At 31.4% G+C, this 21,856-nt stretch overlaps 1 protein-coding gene across 1 annotated transcript in view; it reads left to right on the top strand.

Annotated features, from left to right (window-relative positions):
• Window positions 1-21,856, top strand: part of LOC125068486 — a 108,584-nt gene that overhangs the window by 68,376 nt on the left and 18,352 nt on the right. Inside the window, exon 2 of the mRNA XM_047677627.1 lies at window positions 11,695-11,958. Coding sequence (XP_047533583.1) covers window positions 11,824-11,958 — 135 coding nt within the window. The 5' untranslated portion in view covers window positions 11,695-11,823. The remainder of the gene's footprint in view (window positions 1-11,694; window positions 11,959-21,856) is intronic.

Below are 21,856 nucleotides of genomic sequence, written 5' to 3'. Positions count from 1 at the left end.
ATTTAAAATCAAAAATCTACCATCGGTTGGGAAATAAACACCTCGCGGAAGAATCGGCGAAAGAAACTCAGCGGTTTTTTGTTATATTCGTACTAAATGCCGAACAAATTGACTACGTTTCATCACAATCGAATGGCTTAATATTGTTTTGAATATATTTTTACATAAATGTCACAAATTTGTTCAAAGATTAAGTAAATAAAATAAACAGGCTTACATAACAGAAACAGAACAAAAAGGTTGAACATAATTTACGTAGAAAAGTAACTGTTAGAATAGATTGAAATTTCTCCCCAGGTGTTACTTTAGTGTAGGCAACTGTAGGTAAAGAATTTAAATGTGTCATTTCTAGAAGTTTCTATATTCAAAGGACAAAAGATCGAAAACGTTTTCGATTCGTTTTTTAGAAACTTTCCATAGGGGAAATATAAGATTATGTTGACCTAGAATACTAATGTTTGACTTAAAATCTAAGGAATAAAAAATAAAAAAAAAGAAGTAGAACATTCAAATCGTTCCAGTTCTTTGTGAGCAACTGAATTGCTGCTATACTAAATTGGTGGTAGGGCTTTGTATAAACCCGTCTGCTTAGGTACCGTCCATCATCATTCTACCGCCAAGCAGCAATACTTTGTATTGTTGTGTTCCGGCTTAAAGGGTAAGTGAGCCAGTGTAACTACAGGCCCAAGGGACGTTACAACTTAGTTTACAAGGTCGGTGACGCATTGGCGAAGTAAGGAATGGTTAATATGTTGGTATCTTGCTTTATATCATAAAAAATAAAATAAATATACATGCCTCTTTTTTTAAGTTGGTTCAAAATAAATTGTCCGAGCTAATTATGTTCTTGGAGCTCAAGACTCCCTTCGGGATGTTCTTAACGACGTAAGAATACTAACAGTTGTTATAATATACTTACAAGATGTATGTTCACAATAGTATTGAACATTTGCATGGAATCTGTGAAAAACAATTATATAAACACGAGAAGTAAAGATAAACTTGCATTATAAGTCTCCGCAATGACAAGTCCTTCCTGGAACAAGACAATTAAGTTCTGTAATAACACAGCTACGAAATTTAATTGTTGGAAAACAGTGAATACTTATTTGCCGGTTATTCTCATTAGAATGTTTTTTTTTTTATGCTGTTGTAATATACATTTAACATTATCTTTTAAATAATTATTCAAAAGTGGTTCTCTACTTGAACGTTCGATAACGAAATTTTGCCGGAAAATTGCCGGCGTGGGAAGACTTGTCAGTAGTCGTACTAGCTAGCTATGCTCGTATGTAGAATTAAAATTGTCCGGCCCATATTTATAACTGCAAGCTTCAGATTGACGAAATCCGCATGAATTCGTTTGTATCCAAAATATATAAAACTAGTATTCAAATGTTGTTTCCCATGTGTATGGGGGAAGGTATTTAAAGGTATGTCCTTTTCTGTCCCCTGAGAGTTGTTAAGACATGAAATGAAACAAACATACTTACAATATTAGTTTTGGATTGACATAAGTGTTTTGTTCGATGAAAGTATTTAATTTGACGAATGAAAGACTTAGAATCGAATTGAATTCACCAATCCGCTGGATGTATGAAAAAAAAGCCTATGTAATCCCTTGGGGGCTTAAGCATGCTTCATATCAAATTTTATCAAATTCGGTTCAGTGGATTAGTCGTGAAAGTGTTATAGTTATACAGACAGACCGAGTTACTTTCGCATTTATAATATTAGTATGGTTTTCTTAACATTCGTCGGTATCTCCGAATACACTTTATCATCTTCAGTTCCGAGATATTTTAAATGATATATTTTATTTATAAAATATTCTTATTATAGAATATCAATAAATATAACTTTATAATAGATGGGATGGCGTATGTCTCTTCCCCTCCTTTTATTATTATTTTTTAATTGTACTAATTTATAAGTTGACTTTTAGTCAAAGCTTGGATTGACTCATTCGAAATATTAAAAGATGCTTATGAAAAAATTAAAACGAGATTAAATGTTTGACTTAAGTCAACCTCCTCGACCTATTGCCAAACATCGATAAAGCAGTAGGTATTTTCCACTATCTATTTTCATTTAAGCTAAGGTTTCATTGTTAATTGTATCAATACGATTCTTTTATGATACGTCTTATGTCAGTTCTTTTTAAATAAGTTTCACTAGATGACATTCTGGTGGAACGTCTAAAAACTACAAAAATATTTAGCAGGCATTATTTTAGTGACTCCCATAGGGATAAACCGCGTCCTAATTACCTATTGCTCAATCAACAATTTGAGGTTGAGAGTGAATTGCCAGAATATCCTTAATTACTATTATTGTCAATTAATGTCCACCGCGGCAAGACCTCGTAACTATTGTAATGAAAATAACATTTAATTGGTGATCATAACTGGACAATGACTCGCCAATACAATTTGAACTACGAATTAACAATTAAATCGTTGTAGTGTTAATAATAATTGTTTCTTATTTTGGAGTGTACATATTGTGTAATGTGATAGTGCATGGTGAGGCTACCTGTAAATCGTAGAACATTTTCCAAGATAATTTCGAAATGTAATTTTGTTTTTTCATGTGATATTGTATCTGCTGTTGGTTGTTCTACTATGGCCCATGGTGGGTCGACCGTCGGGGACTCACGATAGCATGCGTAAGCGATCCCGTGATGAACCTCCCCCCTCCGTAAAGACGGAGTGGGTACCGCTGTTTTTTTAGTGGGTATTCTAGCGTCGGCCAGCCCCACATACCACACGTATTTCAAGCAAAAAAAAAAAAGTTTTGTTCTACTAAAAATAAAAATATCAATCTATTCCCGGTTAAACGTATTTTTTATTTTTAATCAATAAATCGGTTCTTAGGTTGAAAATGAAAACGCCATGGAACCAATAAAACGGAGTGTTATCTTATACTTATAAAATGTGACTAACTCTATCAGTGTATAATTTTATATATACGGCAAAACTACTAAATCTGGAGAGCTGAAAATCGACAGGTGTATTTGTATGAATTTACACGTGCGAATTCATGACGGGTAATTAGTAGTACATACACTACAAAATCTGTATTGAAAATTAATAATAAAACAATCAATTATGACATTGCCTTTTATATCACACTAGCACACTTAGGAAAGCTAAACGTTGAAAATTGCAACGAGTCTTTCAATTTATTTTTAATCTGTGTCAAGGTGAGCCTTTGAAGGGTATTAAAATTGTATGGCCATTTATTGGTAAATTACAATACAGTTGATATTATAAAAACCATTAACACGAAAAATACATCAACGAGCCAACTTTTATGGTAATCAGTTAAGTTCAGTCAGGGTGCCGAAGCATATTCATCCCAAACAGATATACAATAATCCATTTATATATAAATGTATGAATTATTTCAGAGTTATGAAACATTCATGCCTAAGTCAAAATTAACACATAAATTTAAAAAAAAAATGGAAAAGTATGGTCAATATCCGAAAGGCCGACATTGTGTTTCATAGGTTTCATTTAATTTATTCAGTTTTTTTTTTTTTTAATTTAATTTTACAATTTGAAGATGGTACTGTCACGTTAGGTAGGTAAGGGTCACGAGATAAGGGGCCTTTGTATACTTTGTAACTATATGACCTCTTTAACTTATTCACGTTTAAATGTTTTTAGACAGACGTCATGGAAAGTGACCTAAAGTGCAAAAGTGTTGTTGTGTGAAGCGACCCGCGCCAACTTCACACAAGTACGTACAATTAAAGTTTACTGACGAGATATTCCCTTGTAAATATATTTATATATACAACGTTAAACCTTTACCTTATAAACCGTCTTTTGAATACAAATCATCTTTGAATATATATGAAAATGTTTTTATGTCAGGCTATTATATTTAATATAATTGATTAAATATATACATATAATAAAATTGGAGTGTCTGTTTGTAATATTAAAATAACGGCTTTTTACTAAATGCATATGTATGTATACATGGTACATATAACAAAATAACATTTTTTTTTAATTTTTGTTTGTCTTTCTGTTTTTCCCGGCTTACCTCTGGAACGGCTGACGTGATTTTGACGGGACTTTCACTGGGAGAAAGATGATCTAATAAGGAGTAACTTAGGTTACAATAATAACTTTGTCAAATTCAAACGTGCACGAAGTCGCGGGCACAGCTAGTTATTAATAATAATGCCACCCTAAAGATCCCTAAAGATAGGTATAATATAAAAGTAAACACGAAAGCAGTACGGACAGACGCGGACTAACGGACGCAGTCTGTGGCGAAGGAAAGTAAATTAAAGAATTAAATAAGTTGGTATTAAAAAAAAAAAATCAGAATAAAATTTATGACTGTGAGCGTTACAGTCTCAGGAATTGGTATGAACTGGTTTCAAATTTAGTTGCAACAATTGACTTACATACCAAACGCCAAATAAAAAAAATGATTGTAAAATCGTAACATTTATTAATATATGTATAATTAAAATAGCAGCTACTACAATTACTATAAGAGACCACAGCTGGAAAATAAAAGTTAATACCAAGCAAACTACTATAAAAGATAAATAAATACACGTAAAACAAATGACTAAAATTTAAATGTCAATGTTAATTTTTTTTATCTGCGCCTAACAAAGGCACAAAATATTCTGCCAATGCCACATAATTTTGGAAATATGAATTGGAAATATTTGTTTGTTATTATAGCATACACATTGCGTTTAGATTTAATATTACTTACGAATAGGTACATAATATGCAATCTGATGCACTTCCGAGTTCCGACCTCGTTCGTCCTCGTAGACGTCGGATATGAAATTATTTTATTACATTGAAATTCTTACATTTTCCAAATTATTCTTTATAACATATATAATATATTTTATAATGTAATATATCCAACAAATATCATAAGTAATATTAACTTATTATATTTTGCCTAATTTTATTACAAGCCAAGCGTGTTCCTAATATACGCTCGCTTATTATAAAAGATCATTCCATCCGGGAATATATCTAATAAAACATCAAATTTAATTACAAATGAAAGTGATATAACAATGACTTTCTGTTATTTATTATGTACTTAAGTAAATAGATATTTTAGGAACATTCAATAGAGTGTGATAAAATGATATTAAAAAAAAATGATATATCCCATAGTTAGGCAACGTACTCCCTTAGGAAATGCTGTTTAACTGCGAATTTGTAGCAATAGGTAAAGATTTTTTTTTGATGGTAAATGGTCCCCACAGCCAATAGAAAATGGCGCTGTAAGATATATTAACAATTCCTTACATCGCCAATGCGCAACCAGCCTTGAGAACTAAGATGTTATGACCCTTGTGCCTGTAGTTACACTGGCTCTCTTACCCTTCAAACGGAAGCACAACATTACTGAGTACTGCTGTTTGGCGGTACAAGATCTGATGAGAGGGTGGTACCATTCCCGACGGACTACACAATACTCTACCACCAAGTATTATACAAAGACATTCGACATTTGAACAATTTTCAAGTTAATTTTTCATTGCCGCCAAACACGAAATAAATTATAAATTCAAACACATGATAATTCAGGGTCATACCGGCTAATATTAAATTAATTAATTTTAATTAAAACTAACATATTCAAGATAAAGCAATTGAGTATGAGAACAATGAACCCAATTTATATCTATGTTAGTACGTTCATTAGAAAAACAAAGTTTTATTATTCACGAACAGGCGAACACAACCTTTTTTATTATTCATTATATGATAAAACAATGTTGAAATAGCTTTTCAGGAGTAATTCTTTGAAACATACAAAATGGTTATAGTTTGAATATTTTATAAAACGTCGGTCTAAATGTGGCTCGTGGTCCTTGAACTTCACATCGTCTCACCTCGGCTCAGACACAAACAGCTGTGATTGTTTACGTTCAATTGGTTCCTGGATAACAAGCTTTTGAATCTATAATATTAAATGGCTTTTTAAACTGTCATTCATCGGATATTTTCCCGCTACGTATCTATTTACGTTGAACGATTTAAAACTAATTGATAGTCGTAAATATTTGCTAAGAGCTCCATTTAAAATACCTCTATCATAAGCGTTTGTGTTTAGTCTGATCATGGGTGTATCCATGTCGTCTATGTCATAGAACAAATACATGTAAAAGTAAAGCCAAGTTATTATTTAAAAAAATCTCATCGTCTATTTTACAATACTAATATTCGCCCTTTCCTTCCTAATAAACATCGTTAAAGTAAAGTTTCTTCAGAGCAACTGCATAAATAAATAAACGTCGTAAGCGCCGACTAAAGAACTCCACCTGTGGTAGGACTTTGTGTTTGACTACGGTAATTATATATTCTATCACCAAGGAGCAATGGGTTGTTGTATTGTTGTGATCGAGTTTGAAAGGTGAGTGAGCAATTGTAACTACGGCCACAAGGGATATAATATCATAGTTCTCAAGATTGGTGTCGTTAATAATTACGTAAATAATGGTTAAAATTTCATATAGTCTCAATATAAATGGTCGGTGGTGTGCGCGTATCATCAGGTGGTCCATTTACCAATTTGTGCATCTCCTATATGAAAAAAAAATTAGAGTATATTTAAACGCTACAAGTACACCCATATAGCAAACTACTGGGAAAAACGTATATCGGATATTTGATCTTAAATCATACTGAAATAAATTGACAGGTTCCAGCTAAATTCAGCATATATACATATGTATATTTCGTCTTTTGTCTATGTAGACAAATGAAAAAATAGTTCTTACCGCTGAATACAACTGATTTTCCCTTTATTTATTTCGATAGCTACTGACGAGCTTTAGTTCGCTAAAGCAGCGAACTTAATAAAGAACTTATGAAAGCAGAACGTAAATCACTGTATTCTACTTATGTTATTCTCCAAATAACAAGAATCCGTATAAACCTTGTAGGAAGTTTCAAATACTAAGTTACATTTTACTCCGAAATTCCCGCCAAGTTTTTAGAGTTAAGGCGTAGTAATTGGGTGCATGATTTAAAGTTAAGAAGTCAAATGTTTTAGTTTTATCTTCATATTTAGCAGTGTAGTAAAATTGGATATCTGTGTGAGTTCGAGTGTATGGGTGTGTTTACTGTGTGATCAATTGCCACTTATATTTTAGCTAGGATACAAATCCTGAGTCTGATTCTGTCGGACACAATATATTTACAACAATATTATTTACATTCACACTAACATTGATCACGTTGATAGAAACCTTGTTAATCTTTGTATGAACACGAGCAGTAAGGATAAACTTATAACGCCAAGCTTCCGACTCCGCAAAGTCAATAAATCCTTCTTGGAGCAAGGTATTCGTTTCTATTATATAATAAAATTCCGCAGATATTTTTAACTTTGCCCATTTATAAATTCAAATCGTTGTTTTTTTATAATATATGAAGGCGGACCACCTGATGGTAAGTGGGTACCACCGCTCATAGGCAATGGCGCTGTAAGAAATATTAACCATTACTTACATTGCCAATTCTTCCAACCATGGGACTTAAGATTATATATTCCTTGTGCCTGTAGTTACACTGGCTCACTTATCCTTCAAACCGGAACACAATAATACTGACTACTGCTGTTTGGCGGTAGAGTATCTGATGTGTGGATGGTACCAACCTAGACGGGGTAGCACGAAACTCACTTTCAAGCAATAAAACATAAAGAAATAAGGTATATTATTTAACCCAAGATTATATAGGGGATGATGAAAAAGCGTGGAACTAATACTTTTTGACTTTCAGGCAGGTAATATTGTAGAATAATAATAATATGATTGTTTTTAACTACCATAATTGTATATTTCAAATATTGGAAAAAATTAACTACTGAGCTTCTTGTCAGTTCTTCTCAGTAGACTCTAAATTCTGAACCAACGGTCGCTTTACTTTAAACACAGTTCTGTAAAAGACTATATAATTATTTAACGTAGCATTTTATTCAATTACATATGTAATACCATTTGTGGAAAAGTATAATATCTTAGTTTTTCCGAATATCTCGGTGGGATCATCATTCCGAACCGTTGATAGCTTAAATTAAAATTTAATCTTAAAAGACGATTCAAAAGTGCTCGTAATAGCTTACCTGAATGCACTATATTTTCAATACAACGAGATTGAATAGAAACTACGTCAGAATCAACTAGAATCTTGATTAACTCTGTATACATTTATCCCCAGGGTGGCGTTAGACGAACGACAATATACTTTATGGATATAGCGTTAGCGACCATAAATAATATTGATAACATCACGTACTTGCATCTATTACTTCTTATGTTTGAAACCGAGTTATCATTAATTTTATTAATTGATAAAGTAGGTACCGGTACGTTTGTAACAACAAATATATAAAAACTTTTTTATTTATATATTTAACTACTGTAATTAGTGGTTTGTTTTTTTTTCTAAATAATATCAATATTTTTTCATATAAATACAAATAAATAAAACCATTCAATAGTTTTCTAATAAATATGGCAAATACATAACCTAACACAAAACTCCTTAAGAAATGCCTGCTGCTTTAAATACTCGTTAGCAATACATTTAAATTTCTACATAGATGTTCTATCAAATTGACTACAAACATTAAAGTACTTAATTTATATGTTGAAATACATTAAAACTGATCAATTATGTCTACAACATTTGTCAAGAACGCATTTTTGTTATTTTAAACGATATTTTATTTTTAAATTAATTAAGGATAAAACGCATGAATTTGTTGCACTGTAAACGGCTTCTTAAATGTGTGAATATTTTCAAATTATTTTGAATAACAGTAGAAAAAAGTGGAAAAGTTAATTCCGTTATATTTAGGTCAAACATATAGGTCAAGCACTTACATTAAAAGTCATAAAAGCATTTTTAAAATGCGCCAATCTCAGAGAGATTTACTTAACGCGGATTTTGACAGACTTTTTACGATGCCAATCATAATAAGTGGTTACTCTTATATTGATATCCTCTTGACTGATTTCACCAACTGTGCAAAACATTAATAGTGCACAAACATTAATAGGTGTGTGCAATCATCAGTGCGTTTTTTCTTTATTATTTCGTCACTACCACAATTCGATCGAAACAGTTCAGACACTGGACCAAGGACCCAAGGAACTTTCAAGGGAGTATAAACAATGCAATTGAAAAACAATTTTTCGGAAGAAAAACCTTATAATTTTTAATTAGTCTGAAAAGAGGTTTCAGCCACGATTGCGGTATCTGCCATACAAGCCAGCCACTAGAACCATCTGGATTATTCAATCGAAATATCACAGTTCTAAATGTAACATACATATTTAAAATCAGTTCAAATATATTCCCGTCTTTATTAGCTTCTCTATACTTGGCTAATAACTCATTCGAGTGGAAGTCGGGAAGTCGGTCACATTATTAATTAAGTTTGGGGGGGTATTATAATACGAATTATTATAGTTTGTGGCCTAGTTTAACATAAGTTTAAACTACTCTAGCATGCTGCCAAGTTCCTATTTAATCGTATCTCAGCCATTATTGTATGCATGTAATATCTGACTGCCTCGTTGGTCTAGTGGCTAGATATAGGGTCGCAGATCATGGGTTATGGGTTCAAATTCCATGTCGTGCCGATAAAATGTTATTGAGTTTTTCTGTTGAAATATTCTCAACAGCCCGGAGTTTAGAAGTTGGAAGTATGTTCACTCCCGTGCCTCGGAAAGCACGTATAGCTGTTGGTCCTGCGTCTGAACCTTTTCTGAACCACATCATCATCGTGAACATAATAACGTCGAATAAAATTCGTACTTTTTCATGTTTAAAAAATCAAAGATGTGTATGTCATGTTTAATTTTGTTCGATGAGTAAATTGATGAAGGGTTTTTTTAAATAAAACAAAATAATAAGCAATGCATTTATTTTTCAAACAATTACGAATTTCCCTCTTTGTTTGTATCGGGAGTGGGTACCGCAATAGATCAAGGGGCTACTGAGGATCGGAACTGTATCGTTGATAACGCTAAGCGGCTCACATACCTGAACCCTATTGAGCTATTTACTCCATTCATCAGTTTTTATGCAGTTTTAATTGCATGGATAAAGTTCCTAAACTCTAATCATAAATTAAAGTGTAATAAAATATATTTATACAGAAATGCAAAGACCGAACTGTTTAGTTCAATTATATATTTTTAATTGATTATGTATAATTAAACTATAAGTATATTATTATATAACAATTAAACTACAAGCTAAGAACTCGTTCCCACAAATTATCACAGACAAAATATAATTTAAGTAATGATGAAATATATTTAAATAAGATAAATAGAATTATTCATAAATACTCTTGTAATTTAATTCACTCAGAGAGCAGCATTTTTATCAACAGCACAGTAAAACTAATTTCTTAACTCGAGTTTTTGATATGTTGGCACCGATATTGAATTCCAGCCAACACAGAACTGACACTTTATTCGCGATGACATGAGAGGCGATTTTAGTTCAATAGTCAGGTACAACTAATTTTATCGTCAAACAAAACACATGATAAATGATATTAGGTATGATCATTAATATATAAGATAAATAAGAGTGGCTCTAAAACGCTACCTAGAGGGACCTTAGAATTATTATGTAAATTTGGAGATTTATTAGTAGTTATTTTAAATTTGTTGTGTAATTTTAATACAATTATGCATTGTGATAATTTAAACAGCTACATACCCATTTAAGAGCAGATTCTCTAATATCATATTTTTTGTTAAACAAATTCAAAGGCCTTTGACATGTCAAAAAAACATTCATATCGGTACTTTTAATATATATATATATATTGTGTTATTATTTTCATGAGCAAACAACTGCCGATTTTGTAGATTTATTTTTTCTTCTCTTTTATATTATTCATATTAATTAAAAGATTTTATATTTCGTGTATCATTTATTCAAAATTTTAGCATTACATTAGCATTAGCAGCCTGTAAATTTTCCCACTGCTGGGCTAAAGGCCTCCTCTACCTTTGAAGAGAAGGTCTGGAGCATATTCCACCACGCTGCTCCAATGCGGATTGGTGGAATACATATGTGACAGAATTTCGTTGAAATCAGACACATGCAGGCTTCCTCACGATGTTTTCCTTCACCGCCGAACACGAGATGAATTATAAACACAAATTAAGCACATGAATATTCAGTGGTGCCTGCCTGGGTTTGAACCCGAAATCATCGGTTAAGATGCACGCGTTCTAACGACTGGGCCATCTCGGCACTTATTTATAATTATTTTAATTAAAATAATTATTTCGTCGAAGATTTATTTTGTTTAAATAGACAAATACCTAATATTTATCAAAAATCTGCCCTTTAATTTAGATATTAATATATTTTCATGCAAATTAACAACGATAAAATTTTTGTACTAAATTTTATAATTAAATAAATAAAAGACATTTACTAAGAAATTAAGTGTTCCTATAAAAAAAGAAGAATAGTTAGAATGTATAACTTATTCTTCTTTTGAATATGCTTTATTGTAACACACACACATCTACAATTTGTCTTTTGCCTGAAATATCGGATTGCAATTTTGTATTTCCACTCAGTTTTTTGTTTTACTTTGTTTTGTTCAAATTAAAATTACATGAATAACTTTTACTCTTTGCAGATAGCGAGGATTCGAAATGCGATGGAACGCGGCAGCAGCTGTGAGGTGATGGGATCAAATATAATAGACCATTACCACACGACATGGAGTAGCTAGGAAGTTAGACAAAGACAGAGATAGTCGGCTGTGATGGAGATGAACGGGACGGAAGCTCGAGGCGAGGAAGCGGTGACGCTCGCTTTGAGTGTGGCCGTCACCGTCATCTCCGCCATTGGGTTACTCCTTAACGCCTACATATTGTTCGTCATTGTCATAACTAAACAGGTGCAGTATCAAAATACATGCATTTTATTAAATTACGTATTCACAAGTATATTATGGCAAAAAGTTATTAAAGGGATAAACTGTTTTATTTTATATTCAAGGTCACGAAAAAATCAGAACAGTTACATATTACCTAATTTTTGGCATTATCTTAAGAAATAATAAAATTCCTCATTCAGGACAAAACAGGTGTTCCAGACAAAAGTTTTGAAATAATCAATTTTCTTAGATTGAAGAAAAAATAATAAAAATAAACGTTAAGGTTACAACATCTACTAGTAAAATAATGTAGTATGTATAATGCGTCGACACAGCACGGAATAAGGATGAAATAAATAAATAAAAAAATATATAAAAACAAATATTATAATGTACTGTTAAATACGTTTAATAATTTATTGGAAATCGCATTTATTAACATTTGTAAAAATAAACATTTTTACTGAATCGCATTCGCCACGTTGAATTTAACAATAATGTCGGATTTCGGCAAAGCTGAATTCCTCGACGAAAGAGACAAATCTAGCTTATTCTATACTTTGACATAAACTCTGTAAATAAAATGTTGGAAAAGAGTAACTATTGAGTTTCTTGCTGATTGTTCTCGGTAGAATCTACTTTCCGAACCGGTGGCAGCTTTACACTTAATTCATACTGTAACATGCCGATTCTAAAGTGATTTTATGAGCCAATATTGAAAATACCCATACAGGAATAGATGAACACTACAATACAGAGAAAGACTGCTAAAATTATCCTTTTGGCTTCGCTTTGGTCGGGAAAAAATAGCGCGAAGTGAGTGCAGCTTAGTAAGAAATGTTTTATCGACATTAAATACAGTATTTATCATAATAATTTATAATTCAAATTCAAAGAACATAGAAATGCAAAATATAAAATTGATGTAAATTGTAATATAAAAAAAATTATGAATAAACCATTTTGCGTAAAGAGAAAATTCTTATTGTTTGCTTAACATTTATAGAACTCCTCTTCGTGTTTCTTTATTTGTGTTTATTGAAAACTTGAGTGATATTTAAACGATTTTTGTACGGAATTAATCAGTACAGCGTAATATCGGATCACTGGCTCAGCGACGTTCGCTCAGACGGTACTAATTTTTAATTAGATTCTTAATTATTCGCTATATATATATTATTTCGTAATTAGTTTTTTAAACAGCTACCACCGCTCGTTAGCACTGTAAGAAATATTGACCATCGCTTATATCTCTAATACGCCGCCACCAACCATGGGAACTAGAAGTGACGTGTCTTAGTCACTTACACTAGCTGACTGTACCTTTCAAACCGGAACACAACAATACTAAGTTTTGTTATTATGGGGATGGATATACCTGGTCCTACTAAGAAGATTACTTTAAGAGAGTTTGTTAATAGAGTTTTTAATAAAATTTACGTAACTGGAAACAATAATGTCAAGAAGACTTGATCCATAAAACACGTCTCGTCTAACAGTATTATAAAAACTTGATTAATTCGTACTTAATATTTTAAAAGGGAAAATTTGTTTGATGGTACATGCTAATCTTAGCAAATAAAAACCCGATTTGTAAGATTTTTTTGCTTTGAAGCGCGTGAAATAGCGTGAAATATAATTTTGAAAATTAATGTAATTGCTATTCGGATTACGAGCTAATACGGTTAACAATTAAATGATAGCATCGACGCAAATAAGCGAGTTGAATTTAATTACATACTTGATACGTACACGGTTTGCCTAATATTTAGGTCATCAGCTTGCATGTCGGGAGGTCTATTAGTTTGTTATATCTATTTGAATTCACTAATAAAACCATGTTGTCATTATATTAGCTGCGACTAATTAATTAAAGCACGTTCGATTTTTATATCGGCTTAGCTCGATATTTCAGTATCATCGGTATTATTTCAGTACGTTTTCATGGAAGGAAAACAATATGTATGAAGATAAACGAACTTTAGTCCAATCCACACGTGGATTTTAAAAGATGATTTCGGGGTCAAATCGGTTCTGTACTATTGTTTTCATCTGCTTAATTAGGTTTGTAATTCATATTGTGCGGCTACGTCGGAAAAAATCGCGCAGTATCCTACGTGCGTGCTGTAACGGTGGTTAAAAAATAAAAAAAACCTGGGCGTAAAATAATAAAATTTAAATTATTTTATTCTCTTTATGTCACAATGTTTGAATCAAATGTTACGCTGTTAACTTTATTAAGCCTCGAATAATGTCTAAGCTTTATTTTAGTGATTCAAATTTGTCCTTGTTATATAAAACTGGATCTGGTAAAATGAAGTGGGCGAAGGTTGAACGTTACAAAGCCAAATTTAATTGCATGTCTTATATTATCGTACTAGTGCTTAGAATATAAAAACAAAACAAAATTTGAAAAGGGCTTTGTCAGAAAATGTAATAGGAGAAAACTCACTTAGTTATTTATTGTAATTTTGATAGCTGTGATTTTTCATGTATATTGATAAATTATTTTTAATAAAACATAATGAAATATATACAATAGAAAAGAACTATTGTAGAACTATGGAAATAGGTACTGTATGGGTACATTTAATTTTGAAAAAAAAAAAAAAATTGTTGCTTAAGTTAGATTTCATGTTTTGGCTCGTGTTTTTAGTATTTATTTAGTATTAACTAGTCACAAACAAATTATAGTTAGCAGGACATAATCGAAACGAACTGGCGATTAATTTTAATTCAATAATATTGTTTTAAAAACCAACGAATAAAAACTAAATGTCGTTAAGCTTGTGATTGGTTAATCAATGCTTTGTCTTCTTTCGAATTTTAAATAAATACAAGCGGAAATAGATAAATCAATGTGTAACCTAATAGCCTCTAAACAACATTTATAATAATCGCTTTAAAAATTTTACACTCAACAAAAACACTATTTAAAAAATATATTTTTAAGTTAAGTTAAGTTCACAAAATGTGCTCACCCGTGTGTTATTTATACATTCTTAATGATACTCTGAAATTCAAAGTTTCACCTTTAATAGATGAAAAACGTATACCAAAAATTGCGTCCTAAGTGTCGCTCCATAATTTGAGTAATACCATACCTACTTATGCAAAATCGCAAATAATCTAAGTGCGTTAAATCTGTAAAGAATTCTTGTTCTATCTCCGCCATCTAAAGACGCCATCTTTTGCTTTCATCCTAAGCCTCTTAATAAATAAGGGACTTTGTTCATTATTAATTTTAGAAACGAACGCATGACTATTTTGATTTCATCTGATATGTTTCTTTGTTTTTTTTATTTCTAATGGGTAGGTGGATTGGCAAAAAAGCCACCTGACGTTTAAGACTGCCTATAGCTATTGGCGCCGTGACAAAACCACGGAGTACTTTTTAGGTTATAATAACTGGATGGCCTTGCACACGGGCATATTTAACACGGACATTTTTAACTTTGCCGTTTCATAAATTCAAATAATTTGTAAAAAATACATCGGTAAAGAAGTCATATTATTCAATACAAGATTATATAGATGATAAAAAAGCGTGGAGCTAATATTTGTTGACTTCCAGGAATATATACATCCTATATTACATACAAATATAATTGTATTCAACTAATATGACTTTGTATTTTTGTGAAATATTGAAAAAGAGTAACTACTTAGTTTCTTGTCGGTTCTTCTCGGTAAAATCTGCATTTCAAACCGGTGGTAGCTTCACTTAATATAGTTTGTTAAATAACGATTAAAAAGTGCTTGTAAAAGCCTACTTGAATAGAGTATATTTTGATTGACACGCCACGTCACGCCAGCTTAAGCCATTTTTAGATAAATGGCTTAAACTGGCATGAGAGTGTTTTATGTATTTTATTTTATTATTAGAGTCGTTGTATCTTACAAAACAGATTCGTTCTCCATTACAATATTAAGCCCTGTATTAATCCGTCTTCATAAGTTAATAAGTTCAGAACCCTTAACATTTCACCTCTCAAAGCGACACTAAGTCATTGTTGAAAATAATTAATTTTACGACAATGCTCTTAACAAGACATATTTCACTTCTAAGGGATGCTATTGATAAATCCAGACCTAGTTATTTAATAATAGAACTCTGTAGTACAACCTATGACTTGCTACTGAATTTAAAATATTTTTCAACGTAGATACATATTTCCTTCCCCATCTACGTATGAGATTTTGCATTTGTAACACATTTTCTGCGTGTATAATGTACCCGTACGAGTTATTGAATTATATCCATATTAAAAGTATTTTCCTGTATACTCACTTTGAGAGCTCTCTCGTTTGAATGCGCGCTCAATAGGCAATATCTCTTTCATTCCTCACGTCAAATGATTTACGTCTTATCATATTGAAGTGATACTCAAATGTACAGTAAAATACAGAATATATATAGGGTATGTTCTTAATAAAATTCTAACGCTCTCGGCGTTTTTGTTTGTTGATTGAAGATCTGTTTGTCTTTTTTTTTATATAATAGGAAACTCTTGGAATTATTTTATGTTTAAAACGAATAGTTAAGAAGTTAAGTTACATAACTTTAAGATAGTTTTTGTTTTAATGTAGATGTAGCATTACGTTATAAAACTCAACGACTTCTATTTCATGTTTTGTTTCAACGCGGCTCACAATCCGTATTTAAAAACACTGTAATCCGTAAATAAAAATATTAGAATTTACGCATGTATTAGAAACTTTGAGGAACATACTGTGACTGGTGAACCCTTTTTATCCTTGTACTAGCTGTTACCCGCGGCTTTGCCCGCGTAGAATATAAATATATTTACAAATTAACTTCAAAATTACGTTAATGTAAGACCTCTTTATATACCACATTGGTGTGTATTTTGGCCCTCAGGGTATAATATTCAGAAACGCTTAAATACGTATCTACTCATTTTTAATCAGTAGCCCAAATATAAAGTTTCATGCTGCTAACTTCAAAAATGACGGACTTCCAGACTAACCTGTATACGAAATATCAACCTCTATTTCTCCTCTTAAGCGTAAAATATTCAGAAACGCTTAAATACGTATCTATTCATTTTTAATCAGTAGCCCAAAAATAAAGTTTCATGCTGCTAACTTCAAAAATGACGGACTTCCAGACTAACCTGTATAAGAAATATCAACCTCTATTTCTCCTCTTAAGCGTAAAATATTCAGAAACGCTTAAATACGTATCTACTCATTTTTAATCAGTAGCCCAAAAATAAAATATCATGCATCTAACTTCAAAATGACGGACTTCCAGGCTATCCTTTATACGAAATGTCAACCTCTATTTCTCCCTTTAGGCGTAAAATATCCAAAAGCGCTTAAATGCGAATCAACTAATTTTTTATCGGTAGCCTTAAAATAAAGTTTCCTACTTCTAACTTCAAAAATGACGGTCTTCCATACTCAACTATATAAAAAAAGACAACTCTTATTAAACCCCTTATAGGTTGAATATGCAGAAATGCTTAAATACGTATCTACTCACTTTTAACCAGTATCCCAAAAATAAAGTTTCATATTTTTAATTGAAAAAATGACGGACTTTCATAAAAAATTTACATCCCTTATTTCAGCCCCTCGGAGGTAGAATATTAAGAAACGTTTAAATATGTATTTACTCATTTTTAATCAGTAACACAAAAATAAAATTTAATCCTTCAAACTAAAAAATTGACGGACTTCCAGACTAATCTATATAAGAAATGTCAACCCCTATTAAACCCATTAGAGGTAGAATATCGAGAATCCCTTTAATACGTATTTAATCATTTTAATCAGTATCCCAAAAATAAACATTCATGTTTTAACTTAAAAAATGACGGACTTCCATAAAAACTTGCAACCCTTATTACACCGCCTTTGTGGTAGAATATCAAAACACGCTTAAATTCGTATTTACTAATTTTTAATTAGTATCCCAAATATAAAGTTTCATGCTTTAAACTTAAAAAAACTCCCATAAAAAATTTCAACACTTATTTCACCGCCTTAGTGGTAGATTATCTAGAAACGCTTAAATACATATCTAGTCATTTTTAATCAGTATCAAAAAAATAAAGTTTCGTGTTTCTAACTTAAAAAATTACGGACTATCATACATACTTTCATCCCTTGTTTCACCCCCTTAGGAGTAGAATATGCAGAAACGCTTAAATATTTATGTACTCGTTTTTAATAAGTATCCTATAAATAAAGTATTATGTTTCCAACTTAAAAAATGACGGACTTCCATACAAAAGTTCAACCCCTATTTCACCCCTTTAGGGGTAGAATTTCCAAAATTCCCTTCTTAGTGGGTGTCATGATATGTTAGTTTATAAGTGTACAGTCTAAAATATAAGTTTTATGCTTCTAGTCTAAAAATGACAATACTTTCAACAACTTACAACCTTTCATCCCCCTTTTCAACTCTTTACAGCATTTTTTCCAATTAAAACGCCTATGTCCTTTTCATGCACATAGACTATTTGTATACCAAATTTCATTTAAATCGGTCCAGTAGTTTTGGCGTAAAAGCGAGACAGACAGACAGAGTTACTTTCGCATTTATAATATTATATAGTATGGAAGTATGGATAGTATGGATTATTAGAAACAAAATACTATCCTTAATCCAAACAATACTATAAAGAAAACTATGACACCTAATTATAATTAATTTTATCTACATCCAAACTAAAATAAGTGTTAATAATTGTGAAATTATTAGAACCAAAATATTATCCTTAAAACAAAATGAAAAAGTATTTAAAAAGTATTACTATACACGACGATATTATATCGCAAAAACAAATAACGCTGCATACAAACGCTCAGAAGGGAGCCGACCGCGCGTCGATTTCGACCAAATTTGATTACCATAAAAACGGTTCTAGTGAGTTAATCTTAAAAGATAGACATATACTGTCGCAGACATTTTTTTAGATCATTTCAAGAGGAATAATTCTTTCATACCTATATTTTTGATATATTCAACCGTTTTCGCAGCGCACGCAACGGAAGCCCTCAAGGATGAATAATTTTCCCCGCTTTTTTCACTTTTTCCATATTTTTTTTCGCTCCTAATAATTGCAGCGTGATGTTATATAGCCTAAAGCCTTCCTCGATAAATGGTCTATTCAACACAAAAATATTTTTTTAATTCGAACCAGTAATTCCTGAGATTAGCGCGTTCAAACAAACAAACAAACAAACTCTTCAGCTTTATAATATTAAGTATAGATCAGTTTAGTAGTTTAGTTCCTAACTAATAATTATGTAATAATTTAAAAGCATTGTCACGTCGACAATTTATGTGAACAACTGTCACTTCTTTGTAAGTTAAGCACTAATTTGCATATACACTTTAAAAATAAAGAACTTCCATGCATTATTATTTTCTTAAACTTTAAACTTAATATTTTTCATCCTTTTGGACGAAAAATTAACAATCTTGTCTTAGAGCTCGTATAAGTTGCATAAAAACATAAGACAACAGAATTACTTGGCGGTAAGGCTTTGAGCGAGTGCGTCTAGGTACCTTTTACTTATCAGATATTGTCCCGCCAAACAGTAATGCTTAGTATTGTTGCGTTCCGCTTTGAAGAGTGAGTAAGCCAGTGTAACTACAGACACAAAGGGCATGATATATTCATATATCGCTCTCAAGATTGGCGGCGCATTTTTATTGTAAGGAATGGTTAATATCTCTTAAAGTAGTATTTATTATATTATTAATGACCACTTATTATCAGTTGACCCATTTACCGTTACGCATACCTATACCACAAACTGTTACAAACACATCTATCTTTAAAGTAATAGGTATATCTTTTGTTTCCTTTATGTGTCACTTGTAATGAATAGCTGTTTAAAACAAATGAACGCTATCCAACGGTTGAAAAAGTTTAAAAAACCGTAAACGATTTCAAATGGGGACAAGTTGTTTTATAAACCAACTGCTCCCAAAGGTCCCTGTTTCAAAAGAAACTATACAGGATTTCGTTCGCGCGTTCGTGTTGGTATAGACTATTCCCATCGAAGAAGGAATAGCGATAAACAAACCTTTTTTTTATATCTAATTAAATATAAACTGTGCAACTGCAGGCACGAGGGACATAACACTTTAGCTCCCAAGGTTGGTGGCGTAATGGTGATGTAAGGAATAGTTAATATTTCTTACAGCGCTAATGTCCATCGGCGACCGTGACCACTTACCATCAGTCCATAAAAAGATAAGTCAATTTCATGCGATTTGCTAAAAGTTCTGCTAAATTATGTACTATGAATCAAATCAAATTCCTTTACTCGATACAAAAAGTAGTACACTTACCAATTGAATGTCAAATTAAACACCACCACAATATACCCTGACCTGAGAAGAACCGTCGAATGAGACTCAGCGGTTTTTTTGTCAATATATGAGTGTTTATTTATTTGAATTGTCATACAATTTATTCGAATAAATTGAATGACAATTAAGTCGACGCAATTTAAATTGAATGAATCAAGTCAAATTATATTTTAAGTCAATTCAATGGTAGGCAAACTAAAAAGTTTGCCAGTAATTGGAACAGGCTATTATTTATTGATTATTGTTTTTTTTTTTTCGTTGGAAAAGGATTTAGCTACACTGGTATCAGTCCGATGTAATGTAATGTAAATCTAAATATTACATATAATACAATTAGAGTGTCTGATCTAATATTAAAATAACCGCTTTTTACTAAATGCATAATTATGTATGTAAGGATGTACCTTAGTAAGATATTATTTATATTAGTAAGATATTATTTATAGTAGTATAATGTAAGCGTTCAACTCTATTAAGACTCCTATGAAGTATTTGTGGAGTGGAGTTATAATAAACTTGGCAAAAGTCGACTGAATATGTTATTTCTTCTATAGTAGAATAGTCTAATAAATTATTGGATACTCATTATTCAAGTGAGTCATTAATTGCGAATTGATAACACAGACTATTTTAACGTTCCCGTGCCAATGGTAACATAATAGTATAGTTGTATAACCACGATAAATCAAATAAATCGTCAAACGATTTTGTATAATTTATTAAATAATCAATCGATTATAACAATTTCATAGACCCCGAGAATCAACTAGGATAGTTTTTTTAATATACCTTCATTAAATTAGAATGATTACGCAATATTGATTATGATAAAAGTTTTGGCAAAGAAAATATTGTGAAATTAAATTAACCAGATGTCACGGCATCCATGTATTTCAAAAAGGTTTTAGAATATTGCCTGAAAACTTGATGCACTATAAAAGTTTTTGAAACAATAGGAAACACAAAACTTATGCGATACATTTTGACCCATTTTAGCGTTCGAAATTTCGTTTTAATAAATCGAAGCGAATAAAGAAATCTTAACTTCGTTTGAAAATATATTTGACGATAATACCGAGGGTAAACCCCGAATAAACTATAAATTTTATATAAAGCGAGAAATACTTACCTACTATTTTAAGAACTATTAATATACCTTTGATAATATTAAATAAAATCTATACTAGTTTACGCTAGTAATAACTTTACATGGACTATTTAATATAAAAGCAACGGAATGAAGAGCAGGCGGTTTTCGAACTACTTATCCATAACTGTACTATATATAGAAACAAGCGACCCGCCCTGGCTTCGCACGGGAGCAATGGTGATACTAAATATACTACAGAATATTTTACAACGTTCACCTCTTTTTTGTCTTGTCATTTGACATGTATTGTCTAATGACAAGACAAAAAAGATGTCCGATGAACCGCTCTGTCCCTGTATTTTAAATCCTTAATAATTTCGAAAATATTAATTTAAATTACATGCTGTAATTCATCTATAGGCCATATTGATCTATTTTAAATGCACAATGTATTTCAAGTACTTAATTGGATA

The sequence above is a fragment of the Vanessa atalanta genome, chromosome 13, assembly GCF_905147765.1.
Source record: "Vanessa atalanta chromosome 13, ilVanAtal1.2, whole genome shotgun sequence".
Classification (NCBI taxonomy): Eukaryota; Metazoa; Arthropoda; class Insecta; order Lepidoptera; family Nymphalidae; genus Vanessa; species Vanessa atalanta.
Note: the sequence above shows the minus strand (reverse complement) of the source record. Positions and strands in the feature narration are given on the sequence as shown.